Raw genomic sequence first — 25808 nt, 5'->3', positions numbered from 1 at the left:
CCAGGGCCAAGGTGCCATCTTCATCACGTGAAAAAAAAAAAAAAAAAAAAAAAAAAAAAAAAACAAAAACAAAAAAACAAAAAAACTAAGAGGACCGTCTGCCTCTCAGGTGCTGGGACTAAAGATGTGCCACCACACCCGGAATGCTTTGTGTTTTAACTTTGACAAAATATATTTCAGGCAGATTTGCCTTGCCACTTCTCTGTGTGTGTGTGCGCGCACACACACAAACACATGGACACATGCTTAACATTTCTGGCCAGCCTGCCTTTGCTTTCGATTTTGAAGAGAATGTGAACTAATTTTTGTGTTGACCAAAGCACAGTTAAGAAGACAATTCTGCTGTAAATAACTGCGTCTGCATTCCAGAACTGTGAATGTTGTAGTAAAGACAGCTACAGCTCATTGTTTCTGGAGACTTGATTTCTTGCCCTGCCACTTGCTGGTTCTGCCCCAGTTAAATCTAAATATCCCAGATATGTAACAGTCTATATTCTTTCTTAATTAAACTTTTTGAAGATCTATTTTTTATGTTTGGGTGTTTTACCTACATATATACCTGTATACCATGTGCATGCAGTACTGGGAAGGCCAGAAGTTACCTCCACTTCCCTGGGACTTGGGTTACAGATGGTTGTGAGCCACCATGTGGGTGCTGGGAGCGAAACTAGGTCGTTTGCAAGAGCAGCCAGAGCTCTTAACTGCTGAGCCATCTCCAGTGTGTTGTGTTATTTATTTATTTATTTATTTATTTTCTGTGAGAGACTGATATTTTATTCCAGTACACCAGAGTTTCCAGAATTTCAGACTTTGTGTCAGGCTTAGAAAGGCCTCTGAGGGGGGTTAAGTGCTTCATAAACTTGGTCCTGGATGCCGGTTCCCCAGCTGACGTCCCAGTGACTTGAAGGTTTCAATACCTCTTGCAGACATGGCTTGGAGAGTAAAACTTTCACCATTAAATATTCTGTAAGGGAAAGTTCCTCTCCGTCCTTCTGGAAGTCAGCCTTGTAACCTTCCTCTGGTGGTTGCCAAGACAACCAACCCAGCAGCAGAGTCCTTTGTGTCTCCTAAGGTTGCCTTCTATAGATTATCTGTACAACTTTAAGAATAAAACAAACAAACAAGCAAGCAAAACAACAGAGAAACGAGTAATGATAATAAAAGTTGGTTCATAGGGGCTGGAGAGATGGCTCAGCAGTTAAGAGCGCTGACTGCTCTTCCAAAGGTCCTGAGTTCAAATCCCAGCAGCCACATGGTGGCTCACAACCATCTGTAATGAGATCTGATGCCCTCTTCTGGGTGTCTGAAGACAGCTACAGTGAACTTAGATATAGTAATAAATAAATCTTAAAAAACAAAAACAAAAACAAAAACAAAAGCTGGTTTATGGGTCTGGGGATGGCCGGGTGGGTGAAGCCTTCACTGAAGAAGCACGAGGACCCGAGTTCAGATCCCTAGTACTCATTTAAAAGCTGGGCTCAGCAGCTAAAAGAGAGATGGCGTAGCAGTTACAAGCATTGCTGCTCTTGCAGAGGACTGGGGTATGGTACTCCATCGCTCCATGGCAACTTTCAACCATATGTCACTCAAGTTCTAGATGGTCAGGTGCTCTTGTGGCTTCTGAGAGTCGAGCCAAAGAAGGGGTTCTATATTGGGGGGGGGGGTGGCTCTATCTTCAAAATAAACAAACAAAGTCAATTAGGAAATAGGAAGGTGCCCACACATGAAAAGTTTCCTTGGAACTTTGAATATGATTTTACAAAATAATGGCAGTTGAAAGTTCTGATAACAAGCCAAACATCTGGGAAATGTAAGGGGATTTAGGGACACTGGTCATGTCTTGTTCAGTGTCTGAGATAAGGCATTGCAGATAGGAGAACCTGGAGAAAGAGGAAAGTGTGGGTAACCTTCTGAGACTTGGTGTAGCAGCACTGTGAGCCTAGCACTTGTCAGGCTGAGGCAGAAAGACAGCTTGTCCCCTGGGCTGCAGGTCGAGTTCTAGGCAACCTGGGTAAGGGAGACCCTATTTTAAAAAGTAAAACAAACAAGCCAACGGCCACCTCCCAAAGGATATGTCAGCTGAGGGTCGGTCATGGCTCTAAGAGGAGACCTTTAGGGTTAATCCAGGCTGCTTGTTGGAATTTGATAGACGACCAGGTGAGTTCAGGTGAGTGGTGCCAGCTGGTTGGCAGGGGTTTGTCCACCTGACAAACAAATAGCAATGAGAGGAGAGACTTAGGGCAAGGGATGGCAGATATTGCCAAGGAACGTAGTATGTTGACACCAAAGGGAGGGGGCGGAAATCTGTGTGGAATACAGTTTAATGGTTCTTTGGCAAAGGAGGGAAACCTTTCAGAATCGCCTTTGTGTGTCTTTTATGCCTCCTATCTGGTAATGAGCTATAGCTGACTGCCACCATTCACACTTACACATTGGCCCACTCGGCCGCAGTTTGTGTCTGGCAGAGCCTGCACTGTGGGTAGGTGGAGGTCAGGCAGGTTTGAGTCTCTCCACACTTCCCAAAGGAGGTTTAACAGGGTGATGCTCCGTCTTGTTCCAGTGCTGGCACTGTGTGTGAGCATGCCACGTGCTGGCCTGTGTTGAGGGGGAGGGGCTGGTATGAGTACCATGTTTTCTTCACCTTTCTGTTTTTTCTGGGTGACAGCCCCTGAGTGTGATGGTGAGGGTGCATCAGGTCCTTCAGCTAGGGAGACTGGTGTCCCCTGTGGTGTCCCCTGTGTGGAGAATGTGTCTTGTGAGAAAGATGAGGTTCTGGCATGTGTGGTAGAGCTGAAAGCTGTGAATTCCATGCTAATGAGTCCACAGATGTCCAGTAAGATGTGTTTAAGCAGAACCATACTTTGAAACAAGGCTGCTTATTAGTCAGTTGGCAAAATGTGTCTAGAGGCAGAAAGGAACCCCGTGGAATAGTTATGGAGTTTGAAATTTTTTATTTTTTATTTTTATTTATGTACAAATGTGTGCTTGTCTGTGTGTGTACCACATGTGTGCAGAGTCCACTGAGGCTAGAAGAAGGTGCTAAAGCCCACAGAACTAGACATACAGATCATGTGAGCTGCCATGTGGGTGCTGTGAACTGGAGCCAGGTCCTCTAAGAGCGTGGAGTTAACTACCCACTCAGCTCTCCAGCCCCAGTTCATGGTGGCTTCGTAGAACTTCACTGTAGTAAGTTAAGAGAGCTAACTACAGTTACTAGTGGCAGTGGCCAGTATGGCCTAATGGTGGTGTAGATCCTGAGTTAGAAGACTTATCTAGGTTTTGACAGGCTAAGAATTGAGGCCAGAAGAGGGTGTGGGAATCCCCTGGAGCTGGAGTTACAGGTGATTGTGAGTCATACAGTTAGTTCACTTTTATGTAGGCTGACGACAGTGTTGAAAAATGCCAAGAATTAGGAATCTGCTCAGGAAGTCTTCAGCTTTTAGATACAGTATGTCAGTGTGTGCCTGTCACATGGTGTACTCTCCACGGGTTCCCTGAGGGAGATGAATGAACTCCAGGCAGCAGAAAGAATGTATGTTGGCAGCAGGTAGCGCTGCACAAGGGTCATGGAGTGTAGTGAGTTTGGCTCTGCAGCTATGGCCTTGATGGTTCAGGTGGCTCGAAGTCTGTTTCCAAAGTCTATGCATTTGTACTGTGGAGGCTGAGAATGAACTGTGCAGTCAGGGCTGAGCCCGTAGCTCAGGGTGGAATGGTTTCCCAGTGGACTCAGCACTTTGAAAAAGCAGGGTTTTTTTTTTTTTTTTTTTTCAGTGCTAATGGCATTGCAGTGACTAAGGTTGTTAGACATTGCATGGTAGCACTGTCTACAATCTGAGATCAGTGAGAAGATGAGACACAAATCCCATCCCCTCCCTTTTTGTGGGGCTGAGGAATGCTGCAGAGTCAAGCCTTGGGCCACTGGAGCATGAGGAAACACTGCACACTTAAGCAGGACATTCCTTTAGGATTCTGGCCTAGAACAGTGCCCCTTTGTTCTGCCCAAGCGCACCGAGGTCTCCTGTAGCAAGGCAGTGGGAGGCAGAGACAACTGTGGGTAGATATGAATTGATGCAGTGCCTTGCTACTTCTTCCTGAAGCCCAGCAAACCCAACTAGAAGGGTAGGAGGATGAAGTAACCTCAAGGATACTCATCTCCTGCAGAGGTGTCGTGGGAGAGGCCTCGAGCCCTTGCAGGAAAGGGGACATACCTGGAGCAGCTGGACCACATTATAGGACCACGGGGCCCATTGCCAACAGTACTGTCTCTTGCTGTGCAGCTCATTATGGAGGTTAATAAGTACCTGGGAGAACCCTCATGAGAACTTTAAGTATGCGTGTATATTTTTAATTCATAGGCCATGTGGGGATAATTCCTGTATTCCAGGCCTCTGCCCGGATGGATTTTCAGACACGATGATGTATAGACATAAGGAGATAGGTCTAAGTCAAAGCTGACCAACTCCCTGGCATCCTGGATGTTTCAGAGGATGGCTATGTGGGTCAGTTGCCGTGCTTGGACATGCCCAGGGATGGAGAGCTGGGGTATCAAAGCTGCGCTCCCCTGTGGATGTTCTTTAGTAGCACGCCTGCAGAAAGAGTGATTTTTTTTTTTTTAATAGGCTATAATTTCACTGCAGAGATGGACACAGGAAGATATCTGGCTAGCCAAGTTTAGCCAAATCAGCAAGGTCCAGGTTAGTGGCAAACCCTGTTTCGAAAGGTAGGGTAAAAAGTGAGTGACTGCAGAAGATGCCTGGTGCTGACTTCTGCTGTGTGTAGTGCATGGTCACTACACACAACACACACATACTTAATAAAATAAAATAAAATAAAATAAAGAGGAAGGGGTGGATGGGGAGAGAATAGCTTATGGGTACCAAGTTACAGAGGGGAAGTCATTCTGCTGTCCTGAAGACTGAGATTAAAGGCGAGTCCCACCATGCCCAGCATCATTGCTTTTAAGAGGCTGTCTTACTTTCCTGTCGCTGTGATAACATATCATGGCTAGAAGCAACTTGAGGAAGAAAGACTTTATTTTGGCTTACAGGTTCAGAGGGCTAGAGACCTTGTTGCAAGGAAGACATGGTGTAGTGGGAGCAGGAAGCCAAATGATGTGATCATTTTTTTTTCCTGAAACAGGGTTTCTCTGTGTAGCTCTGGCTGTCCTGGAACTCACTCTGTAGACCAGGCTGGCCTCGAACTCAGAAATCTGCCTGCCTCTGCCTCCCAAGTGCTGGGATTAAAGGTGTGTACCACCACTGCCTGGCAATGATCTTGTTTTTATCCATAAACAGGAAGCAGAGAGGCAGTAAGGTAAGGCGACAGATCCTTAGGGCCTACCTCTCAGTGATCTGGCAAAGCTTGACCTCCCAAGGCTTCCAGAATCTCCCTCAAACTGCTCCTGTCAGGGAGCAAGTGTCCAAATGCATGGGGGGGGGTGCGCACATTTCTTGTTCAACCACCACAGGGACAGGGGGCCTGGAGAGAGGGTGAGGGGCTGGCCATCCCATTGGCTTTGGATATCTGCAGCCAAACCTAGCACACACTGGCCTTTCTGTGATTAAACTGGTTTTCTGATACTAGACTATGTTGACTTAACAAAGGGTAAAATCATGAGAAGACAGGAAAAGGGGACACAAATAGGACATATATTTTTAGCAAGAAGAATAGAGAGGGGATGGTCTGAGAATGTCTGTGAAGAGGGAGAATGTGTGTTTGGGGGACTGTGAGAGCCGCAGTTGTCTGTGGTCTCTAGAATTTGGTGACAGTTTGACCATCTCTTCATCTCAGCTTCCTCATTAGCTACCATGTGGTCTGTTGTGAGTATAAGCCACTTCCAGAGAGGAAACTTACTTTTTGGTTTCTGTGCTGTCTAAATCTGCTGCTCTTGGATAGAAAGAGAAGAGGTCTGGTGAAGGCCTCTAAGCTCTGATGGCCCAGAAGGCCACGGGCCCAGGCAGCACTCACACTTCTGGCAAGTGCCACTGCTTCCGACTGGAGGAGGGTGAGCTGGCAGTGGTCCTGGTAGAGGAATGGTTTGGACTGGTGATGGAACAGGGTCAGCAGGATCTGGGGGGCATTTAGCCATGTGCCATGTGCAGCTGGAGATTGGGGAAGCCATCAAGTATCCCCGGTATAGTTTCTAATGTGTGGCAGGAAATTCAGACAGCCTGACTGTAACTTCTGCCACTCCCACCTCCACCAGTGACCATGGTGGCTAAAGAAGGTTGTTCCAGGCTGGCAAATCTACATGGAAGGTGGACGTCGTCACTGGTGCTCCCTGGACAGAGCTAGGCAGCTCTTTACCTTCCATTATGGAAATCTCCTGGAAAACTTCCATGACACATACCTTGAATTCCATTCCTTTACTTGAAAAAAAAAAAAAAAGTCAAATATCTGTCATAGTTCTGTTCCCAAGGCAGATGCTGCTGTCCCCTTTGGTGTGGAATGGGAAAATGGCTTTCAGGTTTTGTAGTTGAACTTCATGTTAGCAATGAGTACTGCTGAGTTTTCATCAGGAGCTCTGGAGTTGGAGACCTCCTCCTCCCCACAGTAAGCTGGCTGCAGATAAGACAGTCTTAGAAAATGAGTTGGGCTGGTAGATGAGCATTGGCTGTGACAGACAAGACAGACAGACAGGCGGATGGACCCAGTATGTTGCCATACATGTATGCTCCATTCATCATGAATTATGCTTGCATTTGAGAGTAGCCCTGAGAAAGGCTACAGGACTGTCCAGAGTGGGCCTTTATTAGTGTCCACTGTGTTTTCTCACGTCACTGCTAGTCCAGCTGTCTGCACACCAAACCACGCTGTATTTGGTTCTTACTACACTGTAGTGTAAGAGCAGGAGACAGCATCATGAGGCTGCACTTAGACTGTAGGCTAAGTTAGTTCTTGAGACTCCTGTGGGCCAAACTCGATTGTGGTTTGAGAAGGATGGAGATGAGCCAGGAAGCCACTCTGCTCTTGAAGCCGTTGGACTGATGAAGGGTCCTCCAGGTTGTGCCTCCCCTGCCCTAACTTCTCCCTTCTGTCAGGTCTCTGCCTCAACTCCCATGTTTAGGGGGAAAACCCTAGCTCACCCTGTGAGAAGCAGTCACTGATAGATACATGGCCCGATTTGGTAATTTTTCTCTGGTAGGGAATTATTTTCTTGTTTTGTTTTTACTAAGTGCTGGGACAGAGCCTTGCTCATCTGCTGATCTCCGCACCCAGACCTGGTCATCTACAGGAACATATGCCGGTATCCAGAGTTCATTTAATATACCTGGACATGTATCGACAAATACTTTATTTCCTTTTGGTTCTTGTTTTGGAAGAGGATCTTGGGTGACTCCGGTTGGCCTCTAGCTCTTCTTTTAAGAAGATTCTAAATTATCTCCAGGTGTGTGTGGTTGGTGTGGGACGTGCACGTGAGTGTGGATGCCCACAGATACTGGAGGTGTTAGGATCTCCAGAAGCTCAGGTTACAGAGCTGTGGGTGCTGGGAACCAGACTCAGGTCCTCTGCAGATGTAGTACAAACTCAACCTTGGAGGCATCTCTGCAGTCCTGAACTCGCAGTCTCTTGCTTTGGCCTCCCCAGGGCTGGGATGACAGTCTGCACTCTCTTGTAGGCAGGCTTTGAAAGCCCCTCCCTGTTTGCCCTTTTCTCTGTGTCCCCCCAGATGTCCTCTCATTAGGCTTCTCAGCTGCTTTTTCCAGCAGCCTTTCAGAACCCACCTCAGTCTCTCCAGGGCTTGGCTCGTGAACTGTTTGGAATGACACACAGCTGTTTGTAATCCACCATCACCCTGGGCAATCTTCAGGTTAGCAGGGTGGCTGGTGGAGGTTGGGCAGAGACTCGTGTGCAGCCCTCTGTACCCTGCAGAGGGTCCAGCAGCACTGGGACAACACAAGCAAAAAATCTGCTCCTCACCAGTCTGCTTCAAGATTCTCCAAACGATTATATCATAGAACACCTCACCTCTCCCCCAACTCCCTGCTGTGGGCCAGCAAGATGGCTCAGCAGGTAAAAGCACTTGCCACCAAACACAATGACCTGAGTGCTGTTCCTAGGACCTATTCCCAGGACGGGGAGATCCAACTGTGAGTCTTCCTCTGACTTCCTCATGTATGCCATGGTGATCATGGGGTGGGAAGAGGAGGAGGGAAGGAGGTAAATGAATGTACGCGCTAGGAATCAAACCTGGGTCCTCTGCAGGAGCAGCAGGTGTTGTTAACCACTGACCCATCTCAAAGCAGTGCTTTGGAACCCATTCCTTAGCTTGAGTGCCATGTGCCACGCAGACCACAGACTCTGTGGAGGCAGCAGTTTGTCCTGGTCCTTTATTTAACATCAAGTACATATTCTGCGTTTACCCAGTGAAGTCACACTGCAAGGTCAGGGACTGAAGCCTCCTTGGAGGCCTGAAGTATTTGTATTAGAAAGCAAAGTCTGAGTGCCAGGTACTGTGTGACCTTCGTAGTAGGTCGTAGTAAACGTTGACAAGTACTGAATAAATGCTGGGTGTCTTTAAAAGGTGCAGTTTCGAGCTTTCTCTCCTTAGTTCCTGAATTAATACTGTGTGCTCCTATGATAATTGAATGTGTTTATTTGGTGGGGTCATTTTATTCAGAAAGGGAAACTGGTCAGAACCAGCCTCGTTTTTTAGGGATTTCTCCCTTTAAATCTCTGACGGCCTCTGCTTTTACAGCGGTGTCATCATCTATGAGAACAGTTCCCCTGGAGGTCCAGTGTCACAAAAGCATGGTAGTCTGGGCTGGGGTAAGGTCTGTGTAGCATGCCCGGCTGGGCTTCACTGCACAGGGCTGCAAAGCAAGCAGGCTCATAAAACACCGCACCGAAGAAATTAGCGCCAGTTGTCACAAGGTATATTATATGACATAACACCTGGAGGAATACTATTGGACTCGAAATTTGCTTTAACCTGCCAGAAGGTTCAGCGTTTGGGGCACAGGCTGCAGATTGGAAGCTGCAGCTTTCTGGCTTTCCTGAGACCCTCGTGGTTGCTCAGTGTCTCTCAGCTAGGAAAGCAGAAGGACAGAATCGTCCAGTTGTAGTTGTTTCTGCAAAGCTTCATAAATGGCAGCGATGAGCGCCACCTCCAGACTCTCAGACTGGTGGCAGTGCTGCGATCACAGACAGCTTTTGTTCCCCGGGCTTATTTTTATGGGGTGTGTCTACACAGGCTCGCTATGAATGCACATAAACATTTATAAACACTGGTGACACAGGGGTGAACATTCTCACTCCCTCTCCTCTGAGCCCCGACAGGGCTTCTGGGCTTGGCAGTTTAACCCCAGTTTCCCTTCCTGACCAGGGCCCTGCTGTCTGTTTAAGCTATAGCAACTTTAGAAGTGAGGTTTGCGCATGGAGGAGGAGGTGCTCGCTCATTGATGGAGGAGTTCCTTTGCCCACTGCTAGAATTATCTTCAGTTCTCTTTTCGGTGCTGGGCTTGAACCCTGGGCATGGCGTGTGCTCAGCACACACTTCAGACTGTAACCACAGTGCGCTGTTAGCTACCAGAATTCCAGACGAGTCTTGCAAGTTCTGCTTACTTTTTTTTTGTTTTGTTTTTGTTTTCCTGACCTATTCTTTCCCTCTGCAGGCTCACCCAGGAATGGAGACGCCGTTGGATGTGTTGTCCAGGGCAGCTTCTCTGGTGCATGCTGATGATGAAAAACGTGAGTCAGGTCACCGTTTCCTGCGCCGAGTTAGAACCGCCCACTTCTCTGCCCGGTTTTGTGCCCGTGCTGATGATTTTGGTTGCTTTTCCAAAAAGATAGTGGCATGTTGCCGGCATTTCGCGTCTAAACACCCAGAGATGGTTTATTTGTATCTGTGGCAGTTTGGAGGATGGTACCCAGAGCCCTGTTCATGCCAGACAAGTGCCTTTCCAGAATACACGGTTTAACTCTTTCTTTGGGTGCTAGGGCTTGAAATGTAACTAGCTCTCTGAAGACAATTCTTTTTTGAGACAGTGTTACACTTTGTAGCCCTGGATAACCTGGAATTCATTGTGTAGACCAGTCTGGCTGGAAGTCACGGTGTTGGGAAGAAAGGTGTGCACCACCCATGCCTGATATTCATTGAGTTTCATGTCCTTGGGGTGCACAGTGCTTGCTCTTAGCGGTTGGGCCAACGTTTCCAAGCCTGGTTCTATAATCAAGGACGGAAAGTGATGCCGGCCCATCAAGTGCTCTGGGGATTTGATGAGCTCGTATGTGTTGGTGCCAGTCTTTGCTTTTAGTCTTCAGTGTCATCAAGGGGTCCTCTGCCTCCGGCTCCATCTCCCCAGTCACCCAAGGTCATCATTTAGAGAAGTGATTGGACACGATAGCCATCAAGTCCCCATCCAGCCGCTTACACAGTTCTCCGGTATTGAGCGTTTGATTACTGGGGGCTGTGACTGAATGAATTGTGAGGAGGTGTAATTACCCCTCCCCAGGGGAAAGAAGCTTTGGGATGCTGAGTGTCATTTCCAAGGCCACAGGGAGAGGCAGCTCTGGTGACAGGATTTTATCAGAATGTCAGAAAACTCCTCGGTGGCCTAAGATGGCAGCACACTGGGCTGACTTGAATAGCTGTCTGGGATGTGTTGCATGCTGGCAATGGCTGATGGGAAAGTTCCCTCTAGGTTGAATTTGACTTTCTGTATGTTAAAACCCTAGGCTGGGATTATTCAAGGCAGTGGTTCTCAACCATCCTAATGCTGTGGCCCTTTAATACAGTTCCTCATGATGTGGTGACCTCCAACCATAAAATTATTTTTGTTACTACTTCATAGCTGTAATTTTGCTACTGTGCTAAATCATAATGTAAATTTCGATATTTTCTGATGGTGATAGGTGGCCCCTATGAAAGGGTCATTCTACCAACACAGGTTAAGAACAGCTGATTTAAGACAATGATAAGTGTGACCCTTGGGTGTGGACTTGAAGCGTTTTCTTGTTCTCTTTGTACCCCTACCCCAACCCTACCTCTTCTCAGGTCTCCCTCCTCCAAACTCATGAATCTTTGTTCTAGGATCGATTTATTCAGGAACTTACCTACCTAGGTTCCAATTTCACGAACAACAATTGTATAAGGAAGGGACATAATGATAAAGGGACAGTCCTTTCTCTTGTAGAATATAGGAACTTTTTTTTTTTTTTTTTTTTTTTGGTTTTTCGAGACAGGGTTTCTCTGTGTAGCCCTGGCTGTCCTGGAACTCACTCTGTAGACCAGACTGGCCTCAAACTCAGAAATCCGCCTGCCTCTGCCTCCCAAGTGCTGGGATTAAAGGCGTGTGCCACCACGCCCGGCTAGGAACATATTTTTATAGAAGCTCAAAATGTGTAGAAGGGGAGATGAGCATACAGGGCAGAGTCGTCTTCTCAGAAAAAAATTACTCAAGCCAAGGCTGAGTGGACATCTTGTTCTCTGTCCACAAGGCCCTGGCCTGAAGGGGTCTCCCAGAATAAGAGTGCATGACATGGAGGGTGATCAGAGAGTAGACCTAGGAACATTAAGGGACACGCCTTCCTTCTGGTGACTCCCGTTGGTTCAGGAATGGACTGATCTGCTTCTGTAATCCTCCGTGTTCCCCACGTGGTTGTAGCTTGTTGGGATCAGGTTTTGCAAAGAAGAGGGGGCAAATGCAAAGATGTGTGTAGTGGCCATTGACATGTAGACACTCCTTTTTGTGTGTGGTCTTAGGGAATGACCCAGGGAGCCTTCCGGGTAGCACACACTTTGCTGCTAAGCCACACTCAGACCCTGGCCACGATTGGGAGGATTTTCTTATGGTCTTGTTCTGTGCGGCACAGTCAGGTTGAAAGGGCTCAAGATGTAGCATTGCATTTTCTACGTCCTCCCAATACAGTAGTGGTGTATCCTTATGTGAGTGGCTGAGAGTTCCCGCAGTTTAGAGACACAGTTGACCCTGACACCCAGCGTCTCTCACTAGATTTCTTAAGACTTATCTGGACCAGCCCAGCCCGACTCATTTTACTCTGCCCTAGATTAATTCTATTTTGGCTTTTGTTATAAATTGCTCTTACACTTTAGGGGTGGTTAACATTCTCCCCAACACTTTTGAAAAGCCTTGTGTGTGTGTATAATCTGATTTGGGTGTCTCGTTACGAACACAGAGCTGTTCCTTGAGATCAGCTTCCCGGAGCATCGCTGTGACCCAGATGAGACTCTCCGCTTTTCTTCGGCTCCCAGAGACTCGAAAACTTGGGGCCCTTTGGAGCCTGTGATTGCTCTGGTGTTTGGGAACGAATGGAAGGCCTGTGGTACCTGATAGCTTTAAGGCTTCATGAGGTCATCCAGCAGAGAACAAAGACAATATCCAAGGCACCAGCGAAAGTGAATAGGAAAGGGAGTAACACAATAAATAGTAGCTTATCTGGGCAGCCTAGAAGGAATAAATTTACCCAAAATAATCATTCCGCCACTCATGAGACTTTGGTTAATTCCATGAGCAACCAGGGCATGCCCGGAACGCACTCAGTGCGGATGCTGTTTTCGTTCTCTGTCTGGGAGAGTCTCTCCTCACAGGACTGTCCAGGAGGCCGGGGTGTCCTTAGCTCTTTATTTATTTTAAATTCTTATTCATTTAGCAGTCACAAAAGAGATCAAAATAAAGGGACCAGGCACTTGACAGAATAACAGTACCTTCGTGTCTTTATTTTTGTATTTGTTTGTGTGGATATTTGTATCTGTGTGAGTCTGTGCATGCCACGGCACATATGTGAGGGTCAGAGGACGATGTTGTGGCATTGTTTTTCTCCTTCTACCATATGGCTTCTGGGGATTGAGCCTGATTCATCAGCTTGGTGGCAAGTGTCTTTTCCACTGCACTAGTTCTTCTATATTGCTGTGATAAAATATCATGACCAAGGTAACTTGTAGAAGAATGTATTTGGGGTTATGCTTCCAGAGGGTTAGAGTTCACAAAGGCAGGTACAGCATGGCAGCAGGAATAGGAAGCTGAGCGCTCTCATGTGGAGCTGCAATCAAGATGCAGAGAGTACGAACTGGAAATGGGCAAGATTAAGACTGAATACTCAGAGTCTGCCCCCAGTGACTCATTTCCTCCCACAAAGCCACACCTCCTAAACCTCCCCCAAACAATGCCACCACTGGGGACCAAGTGTTCAAATGCCCAGGACCATGGGGGACATTTCTCATTCAAACCACATCCACCATCCATCTTGCAGGTTCCTACTTTGGTGTCTTTTATACAGTACCTCGTCTTATTGGGATGCTTAGAAAATGTGTGATAATTTTTTTCTTGTATATTTTAGAGTATAAGATTTTATAACTGGTTTGCATGATTTGATTGAAATCTTTTGGGTAACTCTTTTCTGAGGACTCTACTCCTGTGTTCTAGGGTGTGTCTTTTCTCTCTGAATGCCTCTCTTTCTCTTAACCCCTATGCTTAAAGAATTTATTAAAATATTTTAATAACCCATGTCCACTTTAAAATAAAAGATCTTGCCAGGAAGCGGTGGTTCATGCCTTTAATCCCAACATGAGAGGCAGAGGCAGCTGGCTCTCTATGAGTTTGAGGTGAGCCTGGTCTATGTCATGAGTTCCAGGACAGCCAGAGCTACATATTGAGACCCTGTCTCAAACAATAAAACAACCACCACCACCAAAAAAGAAGAAGAAGAAGAAGAAGAAGAAGAAGAAGAAGAAGAAGAAGAAGAAGAAGAAGAAGAAGAAGAAGAAGAAGAAGAAGAAGCAGAAGCAGCAGCAGCAGCAGCAGCAGCAGCAGCGGGGACAAACTGACAGATTGTGCCCCAGTGAAAACGCACTCAGCATTTTCTCCACCTGATCCATGGTGATGCCTTGTACCAGCCCCCACATCAAACCAGCCCATGCAGGGATGGTATTTGCTTCTTCCTTGTTGCTTTTTGCTCATTATCGTGCCTTTCCTCTCAAAATCTCAATTTGTAGCTTTAGAGCAGTTTGAAGATGAGCACCCATGAGAGCAGTCCATGTCATGCTTGACCCATGCATGCCCTTGTCGTGGATCTGATCTGGGGCGCTCTGAAGAGAGCCCCACTCTCTGCCTGAACAGTGTGGTTCCAGGAAGGTCCATTGTGATGAAAGTATGGTCCAAGGTAACAAACCGAGACTCACAGTTGGACAACCTTGAGAACAGGAGGCCTGACCAACATATGGGCTGTGGAAATGCAGCTAACTGGGGCATCCAGCTTGCAGAAGTGGACCTGAGCAGACAGTCAGGTAGCCAGGAGGCAGTTTCGGTTGAGATGTAGTATACAAGAATTATATATAGGCACACTTGGGAGCTTGAACTCTGCCTCAACTCCGGCTCCCTGAAGTGAGGGGGAAAAATTGATCAGGAACCCCCAAGCTGGAGTGTGGCCATTTATTTTACTGTCTGTGTCTCTGAGTTAACAGAATCCTGGTTTCATTAATTTGTACTCCAGAAAAGTAAGATGTCAAAATAATCCCTTGTAACATGAAAGGCCTGGTCCTGAGAGTCGGTTGATTGGAACCTCTGCCTGCTGAGGGTAAGTTCCCTTCTTTCTGCCTTATGTCCCAAGCAGAAGCACACACCATTTGGTGCATATGGTAGGCACTTAAGAAACATTCATTGGCAATAAAATTGCCACTGGAGTGTGACTCCTCTCTGTGGAATTGATTTATTTAACTCCCGTGAAACAGACTTATAATAACCGTTACTATTCTGAACCTCATCTCACTGTATTTCACAGCACACTGTAATTTAGGAAACATTTTCTTTTGATTTTTTTTTTAATAGCAAGAACTCACAAGCAGGTTATCTTGGAAATGCCAGAGAAAATTAAGCTTGTAGAAGCTAGATACCTAATTAAAGATTAAAACAAAGAAAATCAATCTCTCTCTCTCTCTCTCTCTCTCTCTCTCTCTCTCTCTCTCTCTCTCTCTCTCTCTCTGCAAAACTCAACATGTTCTTTCCCTGGTATGCCATCCCCACAAGGGGAACTACTGGCTTGGAGTGATCGTCCCAGTGTTTTGGAGGTGGAGGCAGGAGGATCAGAAGTTGAAGGTCATTCTTGGCTGCATAGCAAGCGTGAGCCCAGCCTGGGCTACATGAGATCTGGTCTCAAATTAACAGAACAACTGATAGTTGATGTTAGCCACTGCTGAGTATTGCAAAGCTCTTCTGGATTGGGTGTCACAGGGTGTTGAGGATCCATCTCTTGGTCTCTTTTATTTTTGGTGGTGCCTGGAGCATCTGCTACGGAGCTAGGCACACACTCCCATCACTGAACACCCTCTACCTCCCAAGCTTCCTTTTGCTTCTTTATGTAAACACAAGAGATGAGGTAGTGCTCTGAGCTTCCTTAAGCCACTTTCTGGGCGCGGGCAGTTACCCTAATCAAATTTGCATCTCAGGCTAGGCATTTAATCAGAAGGGCTTTCCTCCAGAGGCAGCTGTTTAAAATCTGCTGTTTTTATAGTTTCATATCAGATCTGATTAGCATAATGAGTGTTAGAAATGGATCTGTGCTGTGAAGAAATAGAGTGGCTTGTTAATTAGCATAATGGGTGTAGAGAACAGCATTGAATGGATCTTCAGACACTCGAGGCTGGGTTATGTTTCCTTTAGACAAATATTTCTCAATCTTTTAGAAACCCATGTTTTCCTTTACTGCATATAAAACAGTTACAGACTATTTTCATGTCATTTGCAATTCAAATGATAATATCAGGACCAAGCATCCATGGAAGAAGGCCTTAATTAAAAAATTGTTTTTAAAACATTTTATTTTTTATTTTATATGTATAAGTGTTTTCCCTGCATGTCTGTTCATGAACCACGTACACACAGGGTGCCCATGGAAGTCAGAAAGATCCCTGGAACTGGAATTACAGATGGCTGTGAACCATCATGTGGGTGCTGGGAACTGAACCTGGGTCCTCTGGAAGAGCAGCCAGTGCTCTTAACCACCTAGCCATCTCTCTGGCCCCAGTGAAGGACTTTTTTGCCATTTTGTTGGCTGATCCCCCTCCTCTTGGTCTTTCTTCGTCTTGAGGATCCTCTGCCTTAATCAGATCTGCCAGCCCTATTAGCTGTCTTTGTTAGCTGCATCTTCTCCACCAGCCCTGGGCTGCCAGCGCCCTCTGTGGTACATGGTCTAGAAGTGTTTTTAATATGCCCTCCGGTTAGCATGGTGTGCCCAGGACCACCTTGCTCTTAAATCACCCATGAGGTCTGGGGAGGGGCAGGAGCATGGGGCAGGCTGGTGTTCTTCAGCTCAGCAGTGTGGAACAACCTTCTGGCTGTGTCTCAGTTAAGTTCTAGAGTGCTCAGGTCAGCTGTGGTGGGTGTGGCAAGTGCCTGGGCCTTAATTTCCTTTCCTTTTGTAGAGACTGTTTATTTATTTATTTATTTATTTATTTATTATTTAGGTTTCATTTGCCAGCACACAGTGGCTCCAGCCAACTGATTTTTCATGGATTATGGGGTTAGCATTGTCAAATTGTGTAGTTGTTGAGGAAAAAAACCCTGCTTTCTATGCAAATGAGCTTTATGCAAAAATTATGCTAAATGCTAAGTTTTAGAATTCTGTGAATTCTCTAGCCAGATTGGACTTCCAATCTGGTCACAGAAGATAACAGTAGATTGTTTTCTTTTTTCTTTCTTTCTTTTTTTTTTTTTTTTCCACTTTGAAGTGCTAGGGATCAACCCTGGCCCTCACATGTGACTCAAGTGAGCCACCGCTGAGGGAACCCTCAGTCCCAGTGGATTTCTCTTACAGCTCCCTCTTTTTATTTTCTCCCTGCAATAGGGTCTCATTACATAGCCCTGGCTGGTCTGGAAGACTCTGTGTAGACAAGGCTAGCCTTGAACTCACAGATCCCCCTGTCCCTGCTGGTTCTAAAAGCAAGCTCGCCATGCTCAGCCTTACCTGCACTGTCACTGCACCCCTCCCATCCTATCCCCTACCATGTGGCCTCAGGGGTTGTCAGGTTGTCAGGCCTGGCAGTAAACACCTTTTACCCACTGAGCCATCTTTCTGGCTTCAATTAAAAAAGAAGAAGGAGGAGGAGGAAGAGGAGGAGGAGGAGGAGGAGGAGAAGATGATGATGATGATGATGATTTGATTTGAGAATTTCATGCATAACTACATTTTTAAAAAGTCAGTTCTTTCCAGCCGTGCAGCTCAAGTCCCTGCTCATCTTGAATGCGTGGATTTCAGGCGGTCGGTCACTAGCTCCCCAGACACGGAAATTAATTTTGTCGTTGCATATTTTTCCTTCCCATTCAGGTTTTTCTCTTGCTAAAAGACTAACGCTGTGTCCCTTCTTGTCTTTTGCTTTCTTAGAGATGAATGACACAGGCTCCCAGAATTCTTGTTGCCTGAGCGTTTGATGAGGGTGTAATGTGTAACACTATTACCTTAGCGTTCCCACTTACAGAGAAATCGAATCAAGTCTGAACAATCGAACTGCTGCATCCTTCTTGGGTATAGATTTACTGCAGCTGCCATTTCACTGAATTGAACTCTCCATTCCTTGTAGATGAAATGAATAAATCTTCGCCTTTCACCTTGGGTAAAGGGCCCAGGTTTGTTTCACACCGCCTTCTCTTCAAGCTTTCTGTATGCAGGGTGTTTCCTCCCTTTGTAAAATGTTGCTTAAGTGTCTCTTGTTTCAGAGAACTTATTTCATTAATTAGACTGGTCTAATTTTTAAAGAATTGATTGAATACAGGATAAATTTCTTGTGTGTTTCTCTCTGTGTGTATGCACACTTGAGTGTAATTTATCTGAGGGTCTATGTGTGTGAGTATAGAACCCATAGAGGCCAGAGCTGCTTGACATGAGGGCTGAAAACTGAATCTGGGTCCTCTATAAGATCAGCATGTGTGCTTCGAGCTGCTGAACCTTCTCTAACCCTGGAGGTTTTTGATATAAAGTCTTGTAATGTAGCCCAGGCTGGCCTTCATTGTTCCTGCTCCAGCCCAGTGGGCTGGACAACCATATTAGACTCTGTAGTTGATTGGTATGTTTTACACAAAGGCTCATGTAGCCAGTCCAGGTTGACTTTGAACTCGTCATGCTGCTGTCTTCACGTCTCTGCTGGGTATGCAGGTGCACAGCACTGTACCTAGCTTGCATTGACCTTTAGAATAGATTCCACTGAGCCGGGGAGCCGTGACCTGGGGGCCACTAGGGAAGGCTGTGTGAAGTCCCTAACGATTTGAAATCAAAATACATATCTCCTTTGGGAATTCTAAAAGACAAACTGAAATCTGAATCCATGGATATCCCATTGTCAGAAGTCCTTTAAAATAACAACAAAATGGACATTGATTTAAGAAAAAGAAACAGTTCTGGAAAATTAGGAAGGGGACAACTTTCCTGTCAGAGGGGAGGCAGGTGGGTTCAGATGAAAAAACAAAATCAAAAAAAAAAAAAAAGAAAATGCAATATTTTATAAGTTTTGAAACAATTTACTATTCAACATTAGATATAGGATCCTCAGTTATGGATAGTATTAAATGTTCATTAATGATATTTTTTGGGTACGAAAGGATATGAATAAAAAAAGTTGAACAATTTTTTATGTATTATTTGATTATCAAAATACTCAATATTATTATGTTTGATATATAAAATGCATTTAAATAATAAAAAATTTAAGAAAAAAAGAAAGAAAAAGGAACTTAAAACACAGATCTAAAGGAGAGGGCATTAACGCCTCTGCTCGTAGTGAGTGACCTGTAGCCACTCACAGGGAAAGCTCCAGAATACACTGCATGGGGACTGAGGGCATCTGAGTGAACATGTAAGGCCCTGTGTGGCTTTCTGTGACTGGGGAGAAGGTTCAGGTGTGGAGGTGTGAGCTGTAAGAACAGGAGTATGGTCCCATTCTTTGTACTGTGTGTGTCAGGAGTTAGAAGCCAGCATCTTGTGGGAGACAGACTAGCACCCCACTCTGTTGTGCCAGTCCTTGTTCCCCTTGCCTTTGACCTTGTCTGCCCCACTCCCCCAAATTCTTTCTTTTGAGATAGGGTCTAACCATGAGCCTTGGGTTGCCTGGAACTTTCTATGTAGACCAGGCTGTCTTTGAACTCTGTAGGACCCCTTCATTAAAAACCTAAACCCTGGTTCTCAGGATGGCACTGACGGGTACAACGAACATACTAGAATTATACATGAAAGCATTGTCTTTCCGCCCTTGTCATTTCTTTCCTTCAGAGTGGAGAATGGGATGTTCTGAAAAGTTGAGGTCTGAGTTAGTTTTTCCTGGATGGTTGAAAGCTATGAGCCCTATTCTTGAGAAGTAAACCCAGAGCTACACATTCATTGTGCACGTGCTCATTTTGGTTGTAAAACAGTGTGGCCAGGGCCATGGCTTAGTGCTACAGGGCTTGCCTTATGTGTGTGACGACCCAGGTTCAGTTTCCGGTGCCCCCCCCCCAAATCGTACTTTTCCTCTGGAAAGCCTTCATGTTCAGCGTCCCTGTGGTCTCCGCTATTGGAAACCCAGAGGCCCGAGAAGCCTCGGACCAGCGAAAGCCCATTTCTGCCTGATTCCCTCAGCCCTGTTTCTAGGGATGTGCCCTAAGAACATAGTCTGGTATTTCCATCACTCACTGCAGAACTAGTAAAAATGGAAAGACCCCCAAAACACCCGAAACCAAAACTGTGTACTCGGGAGGCAGAGGCGGGCCCAGCTCTGCGAGCGTACCCCCAGCCTGGTCTACACTTAGTGACTCTTTCTGTTCTCTTAGTTTCATAGTTTCAGAAACAAAATTCTCAAGTAACAATCTTATTAACTATTATTTGAGTGGTGCAGGTGCAGATTATGGAAAAGAAAGAACCTCTGAGAATGGGAGGGGCTCCAAGGGAAGAGTACCCTGTCATTATTGTTATTATTGAGAAAAGATCTCCAGCAGCCCAGGCTGGCCTTGAAGTCTCTATGTAGCCAAGGATGACCTTGAATTTTCAGCCACCCCGGCTTTAAGTAAGCATACCTTTTTTAAAAAGAAAATGTGGCTTATTTGTTTTATAGGCATGAATGTTTTGTCTGTGTGTTTTCCTGTGTACCACATGCAGGCAGGGCCTGCAGAGGTCAGAGAGGGTATCAGGTCTCCTGAAACTTTAGTTTGCAGATAGTTGTGAGCCACCATGCAGGCACTGGGAACGGAACATGAGTCCACTCTGCAAGCTGTGGCTTCTGCACCTGGCTTTCTGTAGCACTGGAGATTCAGTCCAGAGCGTCCAGCACACCAGGCAAGCAGTCCACCAATGGAGTACATGCTTATTAGTGTTATATTAAAATGCTTATTTTTATTGTTAATTATATGTATGCATGCATTTGTGTGGGGGCATGTGCACAGAAGTGCAGGTGCCTCTGGAGGCCAAGGGCACTGGCTTTCCTGGAGATAGATGGAGGTACTGGTGGTTGTGAGCTCTTCTATGGATGCTGGGAACCGAACTCGGGTCCTCTGCAGGAGCAGTCCAGACTCTTAACTTGCTGAGTTATCTCTCTAGCTCTCCCAAGATTTTATTTTATGAACTGTTATTTTTATATCTTTTAAAAGGTTTGTATCAATTTACTGTGTCACAGACATTATTAATGGCCCTTGTGTTGGGTATTTGATTTTCTTTCTTTCTTTCTTTCTTTCTTTCTTTCTTTCTTTCTTTCTTTCTTTCTTTCTTTCTTTCTTTCTTCCTTTGACTTTGTGACTCAGTAGATAAAACATTAACTTGAGTGTCTTGTTCTTTAGTTCTTTGTTAGTGCCATGAATGGCCTTTGGGTGCTATAAAGAGGGCTTTACCTGTAAGGCTATAGGCGTTTTGCGTTATTCATTTTCATTGTCTGTGGGTTTAGAGCCCCAGGAGAAGTGAGGCTAAGAGAAAGAGAGAAGAGGACCCAAGGCAGTCGGGGAGACGGAAGCAGGAGGCCTGTGAGCTTGAGGTCATCCTTGGCTACATGGTGAAGCCTAGGTCAACCTGAGCAACCTAGCAAGACTCTGTTCCAGAAAACACAGCAACCAAACGGGAAAGGAAAGCAGGCAGGGGTGGGCCACGCCTTGTATCCCAGCACTCGGGAGGCAGAGACAGGTAGATATCTGCAAGCTTGAGTCCAGCCTGGTCTACAGAACGTGTTTCAGGACAGCCAGGGCTAGACAGAGATATCCTATCTCAAAAAAACAAATAGAAAAGGAAATGTATGTTTTTCTTCTTTGTGTTTGAGAATTTCATCCACGCATATAATATATTTTGACCAAGTCTGGTCCAGTCCCTTGGCTCTGTCGCCTTTGCCCACCCTCCAGCTGTCGCCTTTCATCTCAGTACAGTTTTCTTTTTAAGCCATTGAGTCCACTCAGCTCATCCAGTATGTGCATGGGACAGGGGTTTTATTGTTGTTGTTTTGTTTTAAGACATGGTCTCTTTATCTAGCCCTGGCTGGCCTGGAACTCACAGAGATCCACCTGCCTCCCCAGTGTTGGGATTAAAGGCTTGTGCCCAATGGGAAAATGTATTTTTATGTAATGGAAGTGGGAAGAGTCTATTACGGTGCAGGAGTGAAATGTAGGGCATATACACAGAGAATCCCAGCCGTTTACACCGAGTCCAGCATTAACCTATTAGTACAAATTAGACTTTGAATAGGTGCTTCAGCTCCTCCCAGGGTAGTTTATGCCCTGTATCTGCTTTGATTGGAAATGATTAACCAAATGGTGTTTATTGTCTCATCTCTGAAGAGATCTAAAAATAGTTCCAATTGGCTATCCTGTCAGAACAGGTGTCAGATGTTAGCCAGATCTCTTTTCGTAAGGACAGACTTTGTCTTATTTGGGGGCTGGCTTGCTATGTGGCCCAGGCGGGTCTTGAAGGGGTTCTTAGACCTTTCTTCTCTTCCCCATTGTTAGGATTACACGTGTGCTACCACACCCGGTGACCCTTGTTCCGATGAGCTTCTGTAAAGGTTTATGGAGCAGATAACATATATATAGCTTTGCTTTCTCTCCCATGAACCGTTTACTTTTTAGCTGACCAGCTGGGGTATAAGTCAGGAACACAGCATGTTTCCTAGCTGGTCTGAGATCCCGAATTCAGTTCCCAGGACACAGTGAAGCTAAGTACTGGAAGTGAGCTGGCTTCTGAGTCACCAAGCCCGCAGAGTCAGACGAGCCGCTGCAATGCCTCGGGATGTCACTCAAAGCAAGTGCAGCCGAGAGGCAGTGGCCAGTGTGCTCCTTTGTACTGTGATGAAACTGGAAGACGTACTTTGAAGGGCATGTGACTTAGTAAGGAGTGAGGCTTCTCACCTGATGCTACTGTGGTAGGATGCTCTGAAGCCACCTTGTGAACTCTGATGCCTGCATTCCCAGCCTTTTCTCTCTGCCATTTTTGGGGATGGAACCCAGGTTCTCATGCTTGCTATGTGGGTGCACCCCACTAAGTAATGCCCCAGCCCTGGGGTATCCTTTACTTCCTCTCTATTTCCTCTTATTTTCCTCATTCTTTCCTCTTTACTTACCACATTTTCCTTTATCCTTTCAAATTTGGGAGACGGACGGGGGACAATAAATGTTTATAAAGTCAGGAAATAAGTATTGCTGGTCTTTTCCTTTCTGGGCTTTTCATAGTGGTAGGTACATTGAATAGGTAGGTGGCTTGAGTCCAGTGACTGGCCATACGCTCATGCACATGTGGGCTGCGCCGCTGATTGGACATGGGCCATAGGGAAGTTGGGAGGGAGGTAGGTTGGGGGTGGGGGTGGGGCTGGAGGGAGGGCATGATGGATTGGATGTGGCCTGTGTACATTGTATACATTTATGAAAAGTTAAGCTAGATAAATGGCTCCACAGTTAAGAGCACCTGTTCGTCTTGCTGAGGACCCAAGTTCAATTCCCAGCACCCACCGGGTAGTTTATAACCATGGGTAACTGCAGGGGCTCTGATGTCCTTTTCCGACCTCCAGAGAGCGTGCAAACATACACGCACATAGTATACATACATGCACGTAGTGTATATACATACATGCAGGCACCACACACATGTAAAATGAATAAATCTAATTTTTAAAGTGTACCATTAAAAATTGTGATTATTTTCAAAGAATACAAAGTATTATATATTTTAAAGAAAATACCAAACAAAACAAAAAAATTGTATCTGTGCTGAACATGTGTAGACTTTTTTTCTTACTCACAAAGAATACAGTAAGAAGCGATTGGTGCACAGTTTATATTGATTGAAGTTGTATTACCAGCCATTTAGAGACATCTCAGGTGCCTAGAAGACCCGCCACTATACCTAGCAGACTTGAGCACCTGTGGGCTTTGGTATTTCTGAGGAGTTCAGAATGCAGTCCCCTTCGGACACTGTCTGCCACCACCCCCCCCCCCCCCGGGTTCACCTCTTTCTCAGTCTTCTGACGTAGTTCCTCCATCTGTTACCGTTTCTTTGTTCTGACCCTTCAGATGTCCGAGCATGTGCTGCTGAGGTCATGACTGTCCTTGCAAAAGACCAACTGCCTGGGGCGGCCTCTGATGGCCGTGTGACCCTGGAGAGTTTATCTACCTAAGCCTCAATTAAGTGAAAAGCCGCGTCTGCGGCAGGATGGTATCCTCTGCATGGGACAGGGAGCTGCTCCCAAGAGATCTCAACCCTGAAAGTACCAGTAGGCATTTCAGGGTGGGGGAAATATCACAAGCTGCCCTCCTCTAGATAAGGAGCGATAGGAAATTAATGGCTGCTAAGAGCGGGGAGTCTTCTTCAAGGATGATCCTCCCCCACCCCCCCCTGCATCGGGATTCATGTATGAGATTCTCAAAAAGAAGGAGAAAAAGGCACAGTAGCAGTGAACGGAGCTGCTATGTCAGAGGTAAGGTAAGGAGTTAAATGTGGCAGTGCAGGTGACTGTGGCTTCTAGAGTCAGAAAGGACTTACGTGGGGCTAGGCTGGTGTGCTCGGGTGACAAGCATGCAAACTGGGCTCTCTTGGGGTCCCTCTTCACCTCATTCCCAGTGGTCCTTCATCATCCTCTGGGTTGGAGATTCAGGTTTGCTCTATTACTTTGCCCTGAGGAAGAGCAGAGGGAGGGCAGAGGCCTTCGAGATCCTCTGCTCCCATCGGTTGGCAGCTTGACTGAGCAGAGAGGTGTTGGCAGCTTTCCCTCAGGATTGTGGATGTATGTGAGCATGGTGTCTTCTGGCCTTGAGTATCTGTTAGGAAATGGGAAGCTTCAGACCTCTTTCCCTCCCCTTTTACGTAGGTTTTACCCTGAGACCCAGGTTGGCAGAGAGTCTGAGGTCAGGAGAAAAAGACGACTAGACTGGAAGCCAGCAAGTCGCAGCGATCCTCCTGTCTCTACATCCTTTGGTGCTGGGGCCGTGCGCATGAGGGACGCCCTCACAGGGTGCATAGGGCTTTTAGTTCTCCTCAGTATTGAGTACACGTTATATTTAACATATAATACAAACATATAATTGAGTAATATTAGAATACCATTTTGAGGGGGGGTGAGACAGGGTCTCACTATGTAGCTCTGGCTGTCCTGGAACTCACTGTATAGATCAGGGTGGCCTCAAGCTCACAGACATCATCCACTTGTCTCTGCCTTCTGCGTGCTGGGATTAAAGGCTTGCACCACCATGCCCTGTGGTCTCCAATCTTTCATATCTTGACTGCGGGTCAGTGTTTATTTACTTGATGTTGGGATCAAACCCAGGGCCTCATGTGTGTGAAGCACATACTCTACCAATGAACTTCCCAGCCCGTGTGTGTGTGTGTGTGTGTGTGTGTGTGTGTGTACAGGCACACAAGCATGCATACATGTCCACAGAGATGCTAAAATACCACACTGCACATGTGTAGAGGTCAGAGGTCAGAGAACTTTCGGGAGCTGGTTCTCTCCTACCCTGTGGGACCTTTGCTCTTAGGCTGGAGGGGTGTGCTCGAGAACCCCTACCCATCTATTCTCTTGGTTTTCTTCATTCTGGTTGAAATAATGGTCCTTAGTAAAATAAATAAACAAATAAAAACTTCTCCCTCTTACTTAGTAGCACAGTTTGGCCAAGAAACCTACCTTGGTAGGGCAGATGTGTGTGGATTTGCTGTCTTACGGTGATGTCGACAGCCAGCAACAGCTGCTCAGTGCAGAACCCGAAGGGAGCCAAAGAAAGAGGGAGCTTCATAGGCAGAGAGAACATTGGGTTGGTGGGGGTCAAGAGTTTTCACTAGAATTCTAGGCAGATGTTATTTTAGAAAAAAAAAAAATTCCAGGCATTTTTGGAAATCTGTTTTGAAAGGCATGTGACTGGAATCCTGGGCTCCGAGCCAGGGTCTAGCTTTGTGGAATTTACCCAGTAGAATTTAAAACAAAACAAAACAAACAAAAAGCAAAACCAAAAGTAAGGTTCAGCTTACAAACCCTCAGCATGAGACCCCTCAGGGCGCTCACTGTCTCTCAGGGGCGGGTCTCTGCCTCTGTGCTCAGAAGTGATTCCTAGGCTCTGGGTGGTGGCCTGCTTGACACTGAGTCCCAAGAGTGGCTGTTTTGACAAGATCCGGAAGTGAGTATGTGCTGGAAACTTTGGGAAGCCCAGGGCTTTACCAAGGTAAGAATGCTTTTTTGATTTCCTCCATTGGCTATTATTATGCGATGGTATTTTGGTGTTTTCTTTCGGAGGTCCGGGGTGTATATCTAAGTGCCCTCTTCTTCACAGACTTCACTCATCTGCGCTTGAGGCCATACTATAATCTTCTTAAGCACAGGATGGATCCTGGTTACAGGAGGGATCCAGGTTACAGGAGGGATCCAGGTTACAGGA

The 25808-nt window shown here is 46.1% G+C and overlaps 1 protein-coding gene across 2 annotated transcripts in view; it reads left to right on the top strand.

Moving 5' to 3' along the window:
* The window catches only part of Vgll4 (vestigial like family member 4), a 109343-nt gene that overhangs the window by 2617 nt on the left and 80918 nt on the right, over nucleotides 1-25808 (top strand). For both annotated transcript variants that reach the window (XM_021191673.2, XM_029535351.1), the window contains exon 2: nucleotides 9615-9690. In XM_021191673.2, the coding sequence (XP_021047332.1) occupies nucleotides 9627-9690 (64 nt within the window). In that variant the 5' untranslated portion in view covers nucleotides 9615-9626. The remainder of the gene's footprint in view (nucleotides 1-9614; nucleotides 9691-25808) is intronic.

Source organism: Mus pahari, chromosome 2 (genome assembly GCF_900095145.1).
Source record: "Mus pahari chromosome 2, PAHARI_EIJ_v1.1, whole genome shotgun sequence".
Taxonomy (NCBI): domain Eukaryota; kingdom Metazoa; phylum Chordata; class Mammalia; order Rodentia; family Muridae; genus Mus; species Mus pahari.
This window is presented reverse-complemented; position numbering and strand designations above follow the sequence as displayed.